General features: G+C 36.2%; 1 protein-coding gene across 22 annotated transcripts in view; it reads left to right on the top strand.

Moving 5' to 3' along the window:
• Positions 1-18,896, top strand: part of EPB41 (erythrocyte membrane protein band 4.1) — a 200,403-nt gene that overhangs the window by 104,009 nt on the left and 77,498 nt on the right. For all 22 annotated transcript variants that reach the window (XR_005989276.1, XM_041764995.1, XM_041764989.1 and 19 more), the window contains 3 exons: positions 6,165-6,207; positions 14,075-14,150; positions 17,461-17,679. Coding sequence is in view for 21 of the 22 variants with exons in the window: in XM_041764995.1 (XP_041620929.1) it covers positions 6,165-6,207; positions 14,075-14,150; positions 17,461-17,679 (338 nt within the window). In the remaining variant the exon portion in view is untranslated. The remainder of the gene's footprint in view (positions 1-6,164; positions 6,208-14,074; positions 14,151-17,460; positions 17,680-18,896) is intronic.

Below are 18,896 nucleotides of genomic sequence, written 5' to 3'. Positions count from 1 at the left end.
CTAGTGGATTTAAATGTAGCTTTTTAACACTTAAAAGAGTCAGACCTAGAATTACTGTGCTACAGAGTTTCTATAAACATCTTGGAGCAGTGATTTGAAGTCGGTGTACTAATAGAAGCATAAACAGTGGTTAAGGAAGAGAGAGACTTGTAGAGCTTCTAGATAAGTTTTTTTACCTCAAAATTCAAGGGTTTATATAGGTTACTTATATGTATGTGCAGAGTTTTAGGACCTCCAGATAAAGGTAGCTGATGGCCAACTCAGGGCATGTTCTTTCTTAAGAGTTTTTTCTTAAAACTTTATGACCTAAGGTTATAAATTGCTGCAAAAGATATGAAAAGTTCCTATTCATTTTACTTACTTAAATGACATTGCCTTAGTTGAAACTTCATCATCTGCATACTAGTTTATTTCAGTAGCATTTTTCATTTTTTTTATTCATTTATTTGTCAAATGTTTATTGAGTAGACAGCATGTGCCTTGTGCTAGGCAGAGCTATAAAAGACATAGTCTCTTTGCTCAGGGAGCTCCCAGACTGATGAGGGGACAGCAGCAAGATAGGCACCCACATAGAAAGGGTTTTCTGCAGAAGGTAACATAAGGTCTGAATTATAAGAGATAGTCAGGAACCTTCCAGATGAACAAATTGGGAGAGTTTTCCAAGTGAAAGGGACAACATGTGAGACGGTGTTTAAAGCAGGAGAGTGCATGCAAGACCTGTAATTCTTCAGGTGAATGAATAGAGAGCTACATCAGGCTATTACTGTTGTTCATTTCTTTCATTTAAACTTTTTTTAAGCTCAAGAAGGAATGTGAGATACCTTTAATACCTTTTAAAATCACAAACTTAAATTCTGTTTAAAGGGTTAATTTATTAAATAAATCAAATGTTAATGAATTTAAGTCAATAAGATATGATTGGAAAATGGACCCTTAAGAAATAATCCTTAATTAAAAAAAAAAAAAAGAATCCTTAAAAAAAATAAAGGAAATCCTTGCAACTGAAAGGGAAGTTATCCAGAATTGCTATTTTGGGGGCATCTTAAGATCCCTAATAAGAAATAGTTCTATAACTTTTGTCCCCTCAGTAGTTTGTTGTTTTATAAGTTAATTCCTGTCTCTTTCTTCTAGCTATAACCTTCTCTTCCACCTCTCCTTCAAAACTGTTCTCTTGGGATGCCTGAGTAGCTCAGTGGTTTAGAGCCTGGCTTTGACTGAGGGCATGATCCTGGGGGCCCGGGATCAAGTCCTACATCCAGCCTCCTGCCTGGAGCTTGCTTCTCCCTCTAGCTGTGTCTCTCATGAATAAATAAATAAAATCTTTATTTTTTATTTTTTAAATTTTTAAAAAAGATTTATTTATTCATGAGAGAGAATGGCAGAGACACAGGCAGAGGGAGAAGCAGGCTCCATGAAGGGAGCCTGATGTGGGACTCAATCCTGGATCTCCAGGATCACGCCCTGGGCCGAAGGCAGGCATTGAACCACTGAGCCACCCAGAAATCCCCTTAAAAAAAATTCTCTTGAGAAATTAGTTTACATATAACTGTCTCTAGTTCCTCACTGCCTATTAGTCTAACACTGGAAAATATGTAAATCATACATGCATATTTCAAAGAATTTTATAAAGTGAACATATCTGTGTAAATACTCCCAAGATTAAGAAAATAAACATTACCAGGACTTCAGAATCCCCTTTTGGGCCACCTTCCAGTCACTACCTCCATCCCCAAACAGTCATTACTCCCATCCCACTCTTTTTTTTTTTTTTTCCCATCCCACTCTTTTATTTTTTTTTAAAATTTTTATTTATTTATTTTTATTTATTTATGATAGTCACAGAGAGAGAGAGAGAGAGAGAGAGAGAGAGGCAGAGACACAGGCGGAGGAAGAAGCAGGCTCCATGCACCGGGAGCCCGATGTGGGATTCGATCCGGGGTCTCCAGGATCGCGCCCTGGGCCAAAGGCAGGCGCCAAACCTCTGCGCCACCCAGGGATCCCACTCCCATCCCACTCTTTAAAACTAACAGATATGTTCCTGACATCTATCACCATCAGTTAGCTTTGCCTGTTTTTAAACTGTGTTGTAAAAATGAAATCATATATATGTTCTCTTAGATCTAGCTTTTATTTTGTTCAGTATTTTTGAGATTCATCCATGTTGTGAGTAGCAGTAGTTCATTCATTCTCGTTTCTGTATTAAAAGTTTATTGTTTGACTGTACCATGATTTATGTATTCTACTGTTGATGGATGTTTGGCTTGTATATAGTTTGGGCTTTTAAGAATACTGCTGTTAAGGAACATTCTGGTACATGTCTTTTAATGCACATCTTTTTTCTCTTTAGAGAGAGAGAGTGGGAGAGGGGAAGGCAGAGGCGAGGGAAAGAGAATCCCAAGCAGGCTCCATGCTCAGTGCGAATCCTGAGATCATGACCTGAGCCAAGAGCAGGAGTCGGACACTTAATCAAATTGAGCCATGCTTGGGCCCCTAATGCACATCTTGTCATATACATTTCTGTTGGATGTGTTCCTAAAGGGAATTGCTGGGTTATAGAGAACACATTTATTCAGCTTTAGAGGATAGTATCAGACAGTTTTCCACAGTGGTGTTACTAAGTTGACACTCCACCAGTACTGGATGAGAGTTCAGCTGTGCCATGTCTGCGCTTAGAATGACTCACTGCATTTTGATTTCTACCCTTATCACTCTAATGAAACTACTCTTGGCAAGAAGAATCTGAGTTTTTCATCCTTATGTTACTTGTCCATTTAGCAGCAATGATGATCTTGTCTACCCATCCTTGAAGCTTTCTGTTCTTGAGATACTAGGATACCAGAGTCTCTCCTGTTTTCCTCCTACTGTGTTGGTCATTCCATCTCAGTTTACTGTTCAGTTCTCCATCCTTTCCCCATGCCTTGAATGCAAGCGTTCCCCCAAAGGTCTATCTTGAGTTTCTTTCTTTTCACTCTACTGTGTGTTCACTGTGATTTTTATTTTTATTTTTCATGGTTTCATCTATCGTCTATATGGGGCAGATTGGGGATGATCCTTTGCCTTTATACCTTACCAACTCTTGTCATCCTTCCCGTGTATTCCATCTACTCAGGCATCCTAGCTTCTAAATATCTTTCTTCTCTGTCCCATAGACTTCATTTTTTCAAGCCCTTTTTATCATCAGTATTAGCACAATTAATTGAGTGCTGGTTATGTGCTTCTTATATACATCAAATAATCCATAAAAACTCTATCAGGAAAGTAGGTTAAAAAAAAAAAGATTCATTTATTTATTTTAGAGAGAAAAAGAGTGGAGGGAGGGACAGAGGAAGAAAGAATCCTCAAGCCGACTCTATGCTGAGCAGGGAACTTGGCATGGAACTTGATTCCAAGACCCCAAGATCATGACCTGAGCTGAAACCAAGAGTCAGATGCTTAACTGACTGAGCCATCCAGGCACCCTGAGGAGGGTAGTTTTATCCCAATTTTATATATGAGAAAATTGAGATTTTGATGATCTTCTATAAGGTTACACAGCTAGTAAATGGTAGAGAGATTGAGACAGGACTCGAACTCAAGACTGACTTCAAAGTCTATACCCATAACCATTATTCTCTTCCTGTACTACAGGTATTCTCAACAACCTCTCATTTGGTCTCCCTTTCTGTAGTCCTGCTTCCTTTAATTCATGTCACTCCTTTATTTTAAATCCTTCAGTGGCTTCCCCCTTGCCTGAAACCTGATACAGTCCAAGTTTCTTACTGTGAAATAGTGTTTTCCATGATCTCTTACCATTCTCTTCCATTCTGTATCTCCCCTTCTCACCTATGTGTTCCAGATATGCTCACCTATATATAGCAACTGTGATGTGTCATGTTCTCTTATACCCTGTGACTTCCTCTTCTATTTGCCTGGTTAACTCTTGTTTGTCCACGAAGACACAGTTCTTTTGAGAACATTTCCTAACTGCCTCTTATCCCCAGTCCATTCTGGTGCACCTCCCCTGTGCTACTAGAACACCCCGTATTCATACCCTGTGTTCTCTCACACATTGCTATCATCATCATTTTCACACCTAGAACAAACAAATCAATTGTTCACTATTTACCTCTTTCATTAGACCGACAACTCCTTGAAGACAAGTGCTATTTTTAAATCCTTTTTTGAAACTGTAGTGCTTAGCACATGAGGGCATTCCTCAAATATTTGTTGGCTAAATAAAATGCTGTGAATTGAATCATTTAAATTGAGCGTAAAAATACCTATTCTTGTATACATTGATTTTTATCTTTTACACATTGTTTTTTATTTGGATTTGGAGGTCTAGATACAGAAGCAATAATAATTTGTTCTGTAAGGTCACTTATACCCTGGAGTCCCATGTGATTGACACAAATCTGGGTTTGCTCTCTTTATGTCAAATTGGTGGTAATTCTTGCCCCAGATTCATAGAATGGCTGAAGAATCCCTTTAAGAAACTTGAAAGCTTCAGGTTACCTTGGGAGCTTTGTCTAAAAAATAGTGGAAAGTATAGAGTTGCCTCATTATGGTGAGAGATGTTTTATTCCAAAGTGGTAAGAAGTAGCCTTTGTGAAGAGTTTTGGATTGCATGGTATAAACGATGATTCTCAGAGGTTACATGAAACTTATTAATTGGTGCTTTTGAAGTCTTCCTTTGCCTTTGGGCCTACAGCAACTTAAAGTTCTTTAATCATAATGAGAAATGAGGGTTATTGGCTTTCTGACAAGGGTTAAACAAGTGTGTGTTTAGTTTTTATTCTAAGGAACAATTTTATATTAAGTTGTATATTTTAACACATATTGTTACTCTTTTGTGTTAATTGTGGGGAAAGGGGAGAGAAAAGGAAATTAATCCTCACTCCTCTGCTTATTGTCTATTGTGTTGACTACTTTTATACAACAGTTTAAGTAGTATATAATCAAATATAAGACTGTGGTGTTCAAATTCATTTCTTGGGCAGGGCAAATAGGATGGTAACCTTGTACCTTTTGTCTTTGTTTATAGAGGAAGGTATTTTCTAAATAACACTAAAATCCAGTTTTAATCCTTTTGGAGGAGAGAATGGAGAGGGATTGGGAGGAAGTAGGAGAGGGGCTCCTGGGTGCTGATAATGTTAAACTTATGTGTTCACTTTGATAAGTTATTGATCTATACACTTATATTTTAGGTACTTTTCTGTCTGTCCTTATATGAATGACAATACTTTAAACAAGGGTGCCTCGGTGGCTCAGCAGTTGAGTGTCTGCCTTTAGCTCAGGGCATCATCCCAGGGTTCTGGGATGGAGTCCCGCGTCAGGCTCCCCCCATAGGGAGCCTGCTTCTCCCTCTGCTTATGTCTCTGCCTCTCTCTCTGTGTCTCTCATGAATAAATAAATAAAATATTTAAAGAAATACTTTAAACAATTTAGAAATTTCTGTCTTTAAACATTTCCCAGGGAGCCTACAGAAGATGTTAATAGTGAGGCTCTTTTTAAGTGCCATTATTTTGCACGGTCCACCGTGAGTTGAGGAACCCTGCCCTAATGATGTGTAGACTCTAAGTGGAGTTGGAGAATGGTAAAAGGAGATTAGTGTGGGAAAGAGTAGTCAGGGAAAACAACTTAATCATTCATCCAGTAAATATTAACTGAGCATGAAACATGTACCTGATGCTGTGTTGACATAGAAAACTTAAATGAGATTGGAGGTCAGAGTTAGAGGCAAAAATAAGATCGGGGTGATGTTTATTAATCTTGGTTATATCTCTACTGTTCTTTACAGAATGATAAAAATAGCAAATGCTTATTTAGCATTTTTTGTTTACTAAAAGCTTTACGTGTACGAACTCATTTATAATCTTGACAATAAGTCTGTGAGATAAGCCCTACTATTAGTATCGCAATTTAATTTCCTCTGGTAGATGAGAAAACTGAGATACAGAGATGTCTAAAATCACTCAGCTAGGAAGTAGTGGAGCTAGGATTCAAGCCTGTCTGGCCCCCTACTTCTCTGCTCAGATTTACTATGCTTTGTGAAGTTAATGCAGAGAATATCGGAAATGTAGTTTGACCTGGAGGCTCTTATTCGAAGATGGTCAGTAATTCTGCTCTGGTACTCTGTGGTTTGTGTGTTTTGGAGCTCTGAATGCTTTTTCTTCTTTTTACAGACGTGGCTGGATTCTGCCAAAGAAATAAAGAAGCAGGTTCGTGGTAAGTGAATATAGCCCTTTTTATAGTTCTTTCTTTCTTTTAGTAGGTCAGAGGATTTTCACCCGTTTTCTGGCTATGAGTCACTTTAGAATCCTGGCTATGGCAGGTGGCTCTGAAAGTGAGATAAAGCCTTCCCTTGGAAGGAGGAGATTCCATCATAGAAAGATACAGCAGAGGTGGACACAATTGAGATGTAGGTCAGAGCTTGATTTTTTTTTTTCTTCACCACTAGGCAAAATTGGGGAAGATTGGAATGGTTGAGAAAAACAAGTTAGAGAAGAACAAAGATGAGAAGAGAAAAAAGATATGGGATTTAATTCTCAAAGGAGTTTGCTGCCTAGTCCTGTTCCTTTTAAACTGTTTTGGACTATTGCATTCTAACCTTCTTCATGTTTTCCTCTCTGTAGTTCTTTTTGTCCATTTTCAAGTCTTCTTCCAAACAGTTCTTCTTTTGCCAATGGCCCTCTGACATTGTGGTTTTTCTCCTGCTCCAAGCCTTCTAGTATATATTACTGTTGTACCCTCCTGCTCAGACTGCTGTCCTGAGATAAATATTTCTAAGTTAAATAAAGTATAGAATAGTATTTTGTAGCTCTAGGCCCAAATGGCTAGCTAAGCAGTGGAGACTCTTTTTCTCCTATTTATAACTAAATGTCCTTTTAGTTTAGTTTATTTTTAAGGAAACTTCTAGGAACTGCAATAGAGATTATTCATCATGGTTAGTAAGTTTTAACTCTATTACCTGAAAACAAATTTTATTTTTCATTTGTTCCTTAAAAGAAAACAATCTTGGGGATCCCTGGGTGGCGCAGTGGTTTAGCGCCTGCCTTTGGCCCAGGGCACGATCCTGGAGACCCGGGATCGAATCCCACATCGGGCTCCCGGTGCATGGAGCCTGCCTCTCCCTCTGCCTATGTCTCTGCCTCTCCTTCTCTCTCTATGTGACTATCGTAAATAAATAAAAAAAAATAATAATAAAAAAAAAACAATCTTGCTGTTGTGAAATGTTTTCCTTTAGACACTATTTATAATTTATATTCCTTGAGATAGGGAAACAAAATACTCCTTTGTATTAGCAACTCTCCATATTTGTTCTTTGCCTATAAAATGTTATTTTAAAATGCAAAGCAAAAAAAAAAAAAAGGAAGAAAGAAAGAAAAAGAAAGAATAAAATGGAAGTCAGAACAATAAATTTTTGGAATATTTGAGGCATAACAAGAAAAACGTTAACTCCAAGTCCCTTTCAATGAAAATTCTTTTAATACTCAATATTACTCAGGAGCAAATGATTATACAAGAAGATTGATTAGGAGGAAAAGTTAAAACAGAATATATAATGAGTGGAGGAGGGTATCTGGTAGATTATCCCTCTGGCTATGGAAAAAAAATCTTGCTAAGAAAAAGAACTTGTGTCATTAAAAAAAATTACAAAAATCATAAAAACCTTCCTTTAACATATGAAAGGAAAACCTTGTCTATAGCACAAACTTAAACAGGAAGTGAGAATGTAAACATTAAGCCAAAGAGAAGTTCAACACTTATGTATTGCAAAGAGTTTGTTTTTTTAAAAAAATATTTTTCATCACACTCATAATATATACCCATTGTGAAAGATTTAAACATTATGGAAAAATATCATGGAGAAAGTAAAAGTCCCCTAAATTCTATCCTCTAGATACAATCACTGTTAAGTTAACATAAGCTACAAGATTTTTTCTAGGTATATATGTTTTGGCTTTCAAAAATAGAATTATGCTAAACAGTATTCTTGTCCCCCACCATGTCCACAGGAGATACATTCCAGGTTTCCCGTTAGATGCCTGAAATTGCAGATAGAATTAAACCCTATATATATCGTTTTTTCCTATACATATGTATTTTGATAAAGTTTAATTTATAAATTAGGCACAGTAAGAGATTAACAACAACAATAATAAAATAGAACAACTATAACAAAATACTGTAATAAAATTATATGAATGTGGTTACTCTCTCAAAATATTGTATTGTACTGTACTCACCCTTCCTATGATAATGTGTGATAAAATGCCTCTGTGATAAGGGATGCCTGGGTGGCTCAGCAGTTGAGCATCTGCCTTCGGCTCAGGGTATGATTCCGGGGTCCAGGGATTGAGTCCCTCTTTGGGCTCCCTGCATAGAACCTGCTTCTCCCTCTGCCTATGTCTCTGCCTCTCTCTCTCTCTCTTTGTGTCTCTCATGAATAAATAAATAAAATCTTTTTAAAAAATGCCTGTGTGATGAGATGAAGCGAGGTGAATGATGCAGGCATTGTAACCTAGTCTTAGGCTACTATTGATCTTCTGACTATATATCAGCAGGATTATCTGCTTCCAGATCATGGTTTACCATGGATAAGGGGGGACTACTGCACATTGTTATATATTATATATTTGCATTATATTATATATGCAGTATGTATTATGCTATCTATAGTTAAAAGTTTCTTTAAACTTTATATATATCACCTATATATACATGGAATAAAATTAAAAGATATAGATGAATCAGATGCAAGGTAAATCACCCTTTTACCCCATTCTTTAATTCCTTGTGTTCTTTCCAGAGATGTTCTGAGTGTACATAGATATGCACATTATTTTAATATAAATATGCATTTAGTACATATTTGTTTAATATGCATATTATACCTTACTATGCATATTTTACATAAATATGTATTTAATAGGTATATTTTATATGTATTTAATAAAAAATGTAACCAATATTTTAAATTTAACATAATTTAAATATTTTTAATTTAACATAATTTAACATAACATAATTTTAATTTAACATAATGGAGTATTCTTCATTCTAACATATATAAATTTATTTTGTTTAAGAATTTTTGTAATGATTACATAGTTGTAGCACAATATATATATATAAGCAGTCCTTTTGATGGACATTTTGGGTTATTCTCAATAGTTTGCTATTACAAACAAGGTTGCAGTGAACATTTATATAAGTTTGAGTTCACTTACATAACTTATATAAGTGCATGCATATATATGTTCCTGTAGGTAAGTTCCTAGAAAGAGAATTAAAAAAATGAATATCTAAAATTGAAATAAGACACAGACTTTAAGAAATGTGCAACTGATATACAAATAAGCATACAGACTATATAAAGAATATTTCAATTAAAAAAAACAAAGCACTGCAAAACATTAAAAAAATAAATAAAATTGAAATAGATATTCACTAGAAAGATGTTTCCATATTAAAAACATATAATAAAATATGGAGACTAAGTTTTGTCTTTTTTGTTTTCCTCCTAGTCATATCTTCCTTTCTCCCTGGCCATAGAGATCTATTTTCATGAGTTTGGGGGTGATTCAGTCCATGTTTTTATGTTTTTTTCTTATATTATCCATACCTATATACTGTAGATAATATTGCTGTGTCTGTTTTTCTGAAATTTCCCTCAGACCCATCCATCCATTTGAGTCTTTTTTGGAGGTTTGTCAGTATCTCTCTCTCCTCCCAGCTTAATTCCCTGGTTCTGAATAAGAGAGAGCTCCCCTACTCAGTGTGGCTGTGCCCCTCTGTGTCTTTCTGGAATGGTGCAGAGCAAAAACAAGTCCTTATACCTTCAAAAAAAAAGGAAAGAAAGAAAAAAAAAGAGAGAAATCCTTATACCTTCTATGTATTCTGAAAAATACAGATAAATAACTTAAATTAGTTTTTAAAAATTCTATAGGTGTACCCCTTATAAATGCATCTTCTCTCCTTTCCCTGCAAGAGGTCACAACTGTCCCAAATTTTGTTTTAATGCTTTCACTGTATTTTTAAAATAGTTTTTATTACCTATGAATATATACCTAAAAATGTTGCTTTACCTTTTGAACATTTGAATTTAATTACAGAATAGCTAACTTGTGACTTGCTTTTCTTACTCAATATGATTTTTGAAATTCATCTCAGTTGAAAAGAAAATTTCACAAAACAATTCTTAGTCTTTACTATGAAGGACATGCTCTGATCTATTTGTATTCTACTTCATTTTTTAAAATGCTGTTTTTGACCTACTAAACTGATTTCACAATGGATCATGATCCACAGTTTAAAAAATACTTGATTAAGGATGTATACCGAAAAGTGGAATTACTAGATTATAGGGTATGTTTTACCAGACATTGCCAAACTGCCATCCTTGACACCGATCGTAACAGTTTGCCAGTAACAGTAAATGAGAGTTCTTAGTTTCCTGTGTCCTTAGAAGGCAGGAATTTTTTTCAATTATTAATTTAAAATATTTTTGACATAATTCCAGACTTAATAGAAAGTTGAAAGACTGCGACAAAGAATTCCTGAATGTCCTTTACTAAGATTCCTCAAATGTTAATATTTTTACTACATTTGCTTTGTCGTCTTTTCTGTTTATCTATCCAATTACTCATATATATATATATATATATATATATATATATATATATATATACAGATTTTTTTTCTGAACCATTTTAAAGTTGCATCGCAGCAACACTATTCACAATAGACAAAAGGGAGAAACAACCCAATGTCCATCAATGGATAATGAGTAAGCAAAATGTGGTATCTACATAGAGTGGAATATTACTTATCCTTAATGAGGAAATACTTATACATGCTACTGTATGGATGAACAGTGAAAATATTATATTAAGTGAAAGTAGCCAAATCTTTTTTTTTTTTTTTTTTTTTAAATTTTATTTATTTATGATAGTCATACAGAGAGAAAGAGAGAGAGGCAGAGACACAGGCAGAGGGAGAAGCAGGCTCCATGCACCGGGAGCCCGATGTGGGATTCGATCCCGAGTCTCCAGGATCGCGCCCTGGGCCAAAGGCAGGCGCCAAACCGCTGCGCCACCCAGGGATCCCGAAAGTAGCCAAATCTTAAAGGTCATACATGATTCCATTTATTGAAGTATCCAGAATATGTAGATCTACAGAGACAAAACAGATTAGTGGTTGCCAAAGGTTGGGGTGTAGGGCGATAAGGGAGTGACTGCTCTGGATATAGAGTCTCCTGTGGGAATGATGAAAAGGTTTTGAAACTAGATGGAGATGATGTACAACATTGTCAACGTATTAAATGCCACTGAATTGTACATTAAATATACTGAATTGTATACTTTAAAATGGTTAATATTATATGAATTTCACCTATTTCACCAATAATAAGTTGCAGTCATGATACCTCTTTACCCCCAAAATATTCTAAAAACTAGGAATTTTCTTATATAGCTATAATGTAGTTATTAAAAGCAGGAAATTAACATTGAAATAATACTATAACCTATAGACCTTATCAGTTGTCCCAGTAATATTCTTTATAGCAAAAGAAAGTCTATGGTGATATTTTGCATTTAGTTGGTACATCTCTTTAGTTTTTTTGACCTGGAACTTTCCCAGATCTGTAAAGTATTTTATAACATTGATAGTTTTGAAGAGTCCAGACATTTGCTTCTAAGTGGTCACTTTGAGCCTGTCTGATTTTTCTTCCATGGCACATGAATCTTCAGGTTATGCAGTTTGCTGGGAATGCCACTGAAGTGTTGCTGAGTTAGAAGGCAGAAATTTTAATGTTAAGATTTTTTAGAGCTTTTCCAGCCACCGTTTTATCCACTAAACATCCTCCATAAGATATTACTAATTAGGGATCCCTGGGTGGCGCAGCGGTTTAGCACCTGCCTTTGGCCCAGGGCACGATCCTGGAGACCCAGGATCGAATCCCATGTCGGGCTCCCGGTGCATGGAGCCTGCTTCTCCCTCTGCCTATGTCTCTGCCTCTCTCTCTCTCTCTCTATCTGTGTGACTATCATAAAAAAAAAAAAAAGATATTACTAATTGTATGTATCCTATTCTAGAAACAGTCACTGACAAAAGCTTAACTTTAATATTTTTTTAATTCCAAGTGATTACCTTTTTTAGTTTCTTTATTGCATTGAACCCTGAGCTAGTTTGCAGTGAACCTGAATATCTTCATTAGCAACTTGAATATCTAAACTTGAATCTCTTACATGGAAAAGACTGGGAACTGAAAATTTGGGTTCCTCTCCTTATGATTAACTGTTAACAAAAGTAAAAGAGTTAATAATTGGGACATTTCTGTTTAGATATGGTTATTTCTAAGACAGTTAAACTTCCTTATTTTGGGTTAAATGGAGAGAAAAATTCAGTCAGAATGCAGAAGTTTTGTGTGTGTTTTTCTTTTCATTTGATTTGTTCTAGTAACATAAGGTTATTGGTGGATCTGGATTAATAGATAATTTAATATATTAGTAACTTTTTTTTCCTGGAGCTGTAGCATCCTCATATGACCTTCATAACAATGCTGTGAGGTCTGTTACTTTATTTTACTCATTCACTCAACAAATATTTCTTGAGCATCTATGATCTACCAAGCACTGTTTGGACACTAGGGATACACACCAAATAAAACAGAAAAAAGTTCTTATGCTTAGTAATTCGCATTTTAGTGGGAGGAGACAAAGGTTATCCTTTAGAAAAGTTAAATGTTTATATTTAACAAGTAGTACCCCTACAAAATTCAATTGGTATAAAAGAGTATACAGTGAAAATAAGTCTCCATCCTATTTTCCCCGTCTTCTCCATTTTCCTTCCTAAAAGTTCCCCTTCCTAGTTTCCCAACTCCTATAACTGGTTTAGTATATATTCTTATAGAGATTGTCTATGCATATATAAATGTACCCTAATATATACTTCTTTCTACCCCCCAATGTTCATGGTTGCTTTTTTAATTTACTTTTTGAAATATTTTTATTTATTAGAGAGAGCAAGGGGGGAGAGGCACAGAGAGAGGCATACTCTGTGCTGAGCAAGGAGCCTGATGCGGGGCTTGATCTCACAGCCCTGAGATCATGACCTGAGCAAAATCAAGAGTTGGATGCTTAACCAACTGAGCCATCCAGGTGCCCCTTATGGTTGTTTTCTATATGTACTGTTCTTGACCTCAATATTTTTTCACCTAACAGTGTATCTTGGAAATATATCTACTCTTGCTAAATAAATATACGTTTAGATTATCTCCAGATATTTGCTGTTACAACCAATATCTTATAAATATATCATTCTGACCACACTTAAGCATACATATATATTTATGGAAATAGAATTGGGAGGTGTTTACCCAATATGACTACTACTCAACCATCAAAAGAAAAAAATGAAACCTTGCCATTTGCAATGATGTGGATGGGCCTACAGGGTATTAGGCTAAGCAAAATAAGTCAATCAGAGAGACAATTATATGATCTTACTCATATGTGGAGTTTAAGAAACAAAACAGGATCAAAGGGAAGTGAGGGAAAAATAAAGACAAAATCAAGAGAGGGAGAGAAACCATAAGGGCACTCTTTTTTTTTTTTTTTTATTTATGATAGTCACAGAGAGAGAGAGAGAGGCAGAGACACAGGCGGAGGAAGAAGCAGGCCCCATGCACCGGGAGCCTGATGTGGGATTCGATCCCAGGTCTCCAGGATCGCGCCCTGGGCCAAAGGCAGGCGCCAAACCGCTGCGCCACCCAGGGATCCCCATAAGGGCACTCTTAATCATAGGAAACAAACTAAGGGTTGCTGGAGGGGGGCCGGGGTGAGGTAACTGGGTGTTGGGCATTAAGGACATCATGTGATGTAATGAGCACTGAGTATTATATAAGACTGTTGAATCACTGGACCCTACCTCTGAAACTAATAATATACTACATCTTAATTAATTGAATATAAATAAAATTTAAAAATAAAAAACCACAGGAAAAAGAAAACTTTGAATATATTAGGCACTCCTAATAATCACAAACTTAGGTATAAGCATACAATTCTTTTTCTGTTTACTCTTACAGGTGTCCCCTGGAATTTCACATTTAATGTAAAGTTTTATCCACCTGATCCAGCACAGTTGACAGAAGATATAACAAGGTAAATAATTTATTAATAGTTAAATATATAATAAGTAATTCTCATTATCATAAGCTCTGGGAATTTTTCTGTTCAGAACTGAAGAGAATTAAACATAGGATGGAAAGTATCTGGTCACTTCAAGGCAGGTTTGCAAATAAGTGAGCCTAAAAGCCTCATATATCTGTGATGTGCTGGAAAGAAATTGGCAGGGGAATTAACCTTGCTTATCGTGGCTACTATGTCATGCTGTGTATAAGGTACCTATAAACCACATGCCGTCCAAAGGGCAAGACAAAAATATAAGTGGTAAAATAGCTCTGCTACTTTCTCTTTTCAATACTCTTTCCCTGTGTTTTCTGTTATAGGGATCAAAAAAGCTGAAGTCTGAATTATTATTATTATTATTATTAAGATTTTATTTATTCATGAGAGACAGAGAGTGAGGCAGAGGTATAGGCAGAGGGAGAAGCAGGCTCCCTGTAGGGGACTCGCTCCCAGGACCCTGGGATCACACTCTAAGCCAAAGGCAGAGATGCTCAACCACTGAGCCACCCAGGCATCCCTGAATTATTATTATTTCATGTGTGTGTTAATATTTCTTCTCATTTCCCTTTTAAAGTGTATAATTAGGTACATAATCCTCATAAACTGAATCTTCCTCAGTAATTTTTTAGCTCAATTTATAAAATAAATCTTGTACTCTTTGAAAAAAAACTTCCTGATATTAGGAAAATGACCTTGGGATCCCTGGGTGGCGCAGCGGTTTGGCGCCTGCCTTTGGCCCAGGGCGCGATCCTGGAGACCCGGGATCGAATCCCACGTCAGGCTCCCGGTGCATGGAGCCTGCTTCTCCCTCTGCCTGTGTCTCTGCCTCTCTCTCTCTCTCTGTGTGACTATCATAAATAAATAAAAATTAAAAAAAAAAAAGAAAATAACCTTAATTGGATGCTATGTAAATATTAATTAAAAGAATAAAATGGAAGAGCAGTATATTATAAAGAATACTACTTTACATATTTATATCCATAACACCTTATGTGGATCCTTATACATAGTAGGTGCTTGGCAAATGTTTGTTCAGTGGAACTGTTGGTTGCTATGATAAACTGCATTCTAATTCTCATTTTGCTATCCACTATCTGTCTTCAGACAAATATACAGTCTCTGTACCTCAGTTTTCAGATTTCTCAAATAAGGGAATAGCCTAAGTGAACTCTAAGTCTGATAAGTACAGTGAAATTTTTTTTAATTGTTTCATTTATTTTATTTATTCATTCATTCATGAGAGACACAGAGAGAGAGAGAGAGAGAGAGAGAGAGAGGCAGAGACACAGGCAGAGGGAGAAGCAGGCTCCATGCAGGGAGCCTGACGTAGGACTCAATCCAGGGTCTCCAGGATCATGTCCTGGGCTGCAGGCGGTGCTAAACCGCTGAGCCACCCAGGCTGCCCCAGTACAGTGAAATTTTTAAAAAAATTATTCTGGGCAGCCCTGGTGGTGCAGCGGTTTAGCGCTGCCTGCAACCTAGGGTGTGATCCTGGAGACCCTGGATCAAGTCCCACGTCAGGCTCCCTGCATGGAGCCTGCTTCTCCCTCTGCCTGTGTGTCTGCCTCTCTCTCTCTTTCTCTCTCTCTATGAATAAATAAATTATCTTTAAAAAAAAATAAAAAATAAATAAAAAGATTATTCTTTGTCTAGTTAATCCTTAGCACATTCTTGAAGTTGAGATGCCATATCTGCCTGGAAAAAAAATTGTTTTGGTGATTTCTTTTTCTCAAGCAATACTTGTCTCTTCTTATTCATCTTTCTTCATTGAGGTTATGTATAGAACAAATCCCTAAAATTATTTGCTAATTACCTACATTTTAGAGGAGTTTAAGATCCTTGTGATTTGGTTGGCATTCTTCTTTTTTTAAAAAACATGTATGTAGGGATCCCTGGGTGGCGCAGCGGTTTGGCGCCTGCCTTTGGCCCAGGGCGCGATCCTGGAGACCCGGGATCGAATCCCACATCGGGCTCCCGGTGCATGGAGCCTGCTTCTCCCTCTGCCTATGTCTCTGCATCTCTCTCTCTCTCTGTGTGTGTGTGTGACTATCGTAAATAAATAAAAAAAATTAAAAAAAAAACATGTATGTAGTGACTAATCATAGAGAGCAAAAGCGATTGTTGATGCCTACATTATTCAACATCTTATATGGTCAAAACAAGAATATAATTCTAATTAGTACAGGAATTTACAATTTCATCATATCTCCCAGCTTTTCTGTTTGGTGAAACAGTCTGTATTAGTCAGCTCAGCTAGAAAGGGTGACTAAGGAGGTCAGGATCATAGGTGTAAACATGATACTGACAGAGATGAGTGTCTAACATATGTAGGGGCACTCAGTTGGTTTGTTCTCCTGAACAGTGTTGACCCCAGTCTGAATTCCCAGTAATTTAGCACACAGGTGGAATTAATCTTACAAGATGATAGTGTGTAGAAGGCTACATACAACTTAGCCCATCTTGAGGGGAAGAGAACTGTAACTGTTCATATCCTAGTAAAAATGTGTCAATAATGTCATCTTTATATATGAAGGACAATATCTACACATTTGGCAAAGCAGTATGATAGAGGAAGTCCAGTTTTGGAGCCAAACAGCCTTTATTACTATATGACATTGAGCAAACTTAGTTTTTGAGGCTGCCTCCCTCCCCATCTGTAATCTGGTAATGATACCCACCTCTTAAGTTTTTTCGTGAAAATTAGATGAGATAATCTATATGTATATGGTACTTAATGTACTCGGTTAAATATTAATTTCTTTTCCTCCGTCAGACTTTTCCCAACTTTACCTCTTCTTTTTCTTCCTTTTTTGTTATTGAGATATAAATGACATATGCCATTGTATTAATTTCAAGCATACAGCATAATGATTCAACATTTGCACATATTATGAAATGATCACCACAATAAGTCTAGTTCACAACCGTCACCATACATAATTACAAAAATGTTTTTCCTGGTGATGAGAACTTTGAAGATCTACTCTCTTAGCAACTTCCTCTTTCTTTTTAAATTGCCTTCCAAACATGAGTCCAACATAGTTACAGGATTGTTTAACTTTTTACATGGAAAAAATTTAAACACAGAAAAGAAAAAATAATAGTATGATGAACAATCATATACCCACCACCTAGATTGAACAATTATTAATATTATCTCATATTTATTTAATATCTCTTGTTTTTCTCCTTCTTCCCTCCCTCTCCCCTTTTCTTCCTCTTTCTCTATATTTTGTTTTTGTTGTTGCTGACATGGTAACATTTTTTTCTCTTTTGGCTCTAGATATTATTTATGCCTTCAGCTCCGACAGGACATAGTTTCAGGACGTCTGCCCTGTTCCTTTGCAACCTTAGCATTATTAGGTTCTTACACCATCCAGTCTGAGCTGGGAGACTATGACCCAGAACTTCATGGTGCAGAATATGTTAGTGATTTTAAACTGGCCCCAAATCAGACCAAGGAACTTGAAGAGAAGGTCATGGAACTGCATAAGTCATACAGGTAAATGTTTCCAGGGTTTTTTCTGTATTTGTTTTGGCAATAAGTTTAAACCGTGGCCTGGTTTTGAATCAGTGTTTGCTGTAGAGGGGATGTGGTGCCGTAGTGTCAGCTCAGGCCCCTTCACTGTTTGACTTTGAGCAAGTCATTTAAGCCCTCTGAACCTCAGTTTTCTCATCAGAGTAACAGGTGTTGTGTTGCAGTATGAAAATTAAATGAGGTAATAGGTGTAAAGCACTAAGCACTGTGTCTGACACATAGCAGTTGCTCAATAAATGTTAGCTATTGTTGCTTTACCTCCTCACCACCCCCCAGATTTTAAACTTATTATTCTATGTTAGGTACTTTAAGACTGTTAAAGCAGGGGTTCTTAGGACTTGTGTACATGGATAGACTTCAGAGAACTGATGGAATCCCTGAAGGCATTTTGAAAAATCTTTATTAATTTGTTGCTTTTTTCCATGGAAATTATTGATGATGTTGAGAGATGTCATAACAAAATTATCAAAAGCAAGAGCATAGGTCAGGCTGAGCTGGGTTGAGATCTTGGCTCTGCTTGGGTCTGGCCTTGTGACCTCGAGTTATTCACTTAACCTCTCAGAGCCTCAGGTTCCTTATATGTATGATGGAGCATATCATTTCAGAGGAAATAGGGTGACAGATAGGATTAGAAAAGGTAGAAAAACTTAATACAGTGTCTTACACTTTGTCAAAATTCAGTAAGTGTTAGCTAATATTCAAGTGCCAACATAATTTGTGTTTCTTCCTACTAGACATCCCATGGTTATTTGAGGGACTTGCAAATGCTAAATTTTACAGGCTGCCTTAGCTTATTAATGTGATGTCTGATGTAGCCTTGAGTTAGTAGTACCCTGAGTTATGTTAGTCTGAATTAGGAGAATCCAGGTTTCTTCTAAACCAGATATTTAAAAAATTTGTAAATATGTGAAACAGTGTCACTTTTTTTTACTACATTTTGAGAAAATATTGTTACTTTTCATATAAAAAAGTTACAAATGTTAAAATATGAGCTTATTACTATTATTTTTTAAAGATTTAATAAGTATTTTTAAATTTTCTTAGTTTTAATTTCTAATGTAGTAAGTATTGATAGATATAACCCACATAAAGAAAAGCTCTTTGGAGTCCTCCATAATTGTTAAGAAAGTGAAGGGATCCTAAGGTCAAAAAGTTTGAGAACCACTGAACTAGACAGTGAG

This window comes from Vulpes lagopus, chromosome 8, assembly GCF_018345385.1.
Source record: "Vulpes lagopus strain Blue_001 chromosome 8, ASM1834538v1, whole genome shotgun sequence".
NCBI lineage: Eukaryota > Metazoa > Chordata > Mammalia > Carnivora > Canidae > Vulpes > Vulpes lagopus.
Note: the sequence above shows the minus strand (reverse complement) of the source record. Positions and strands in the feature narration are given on the sequence as shown.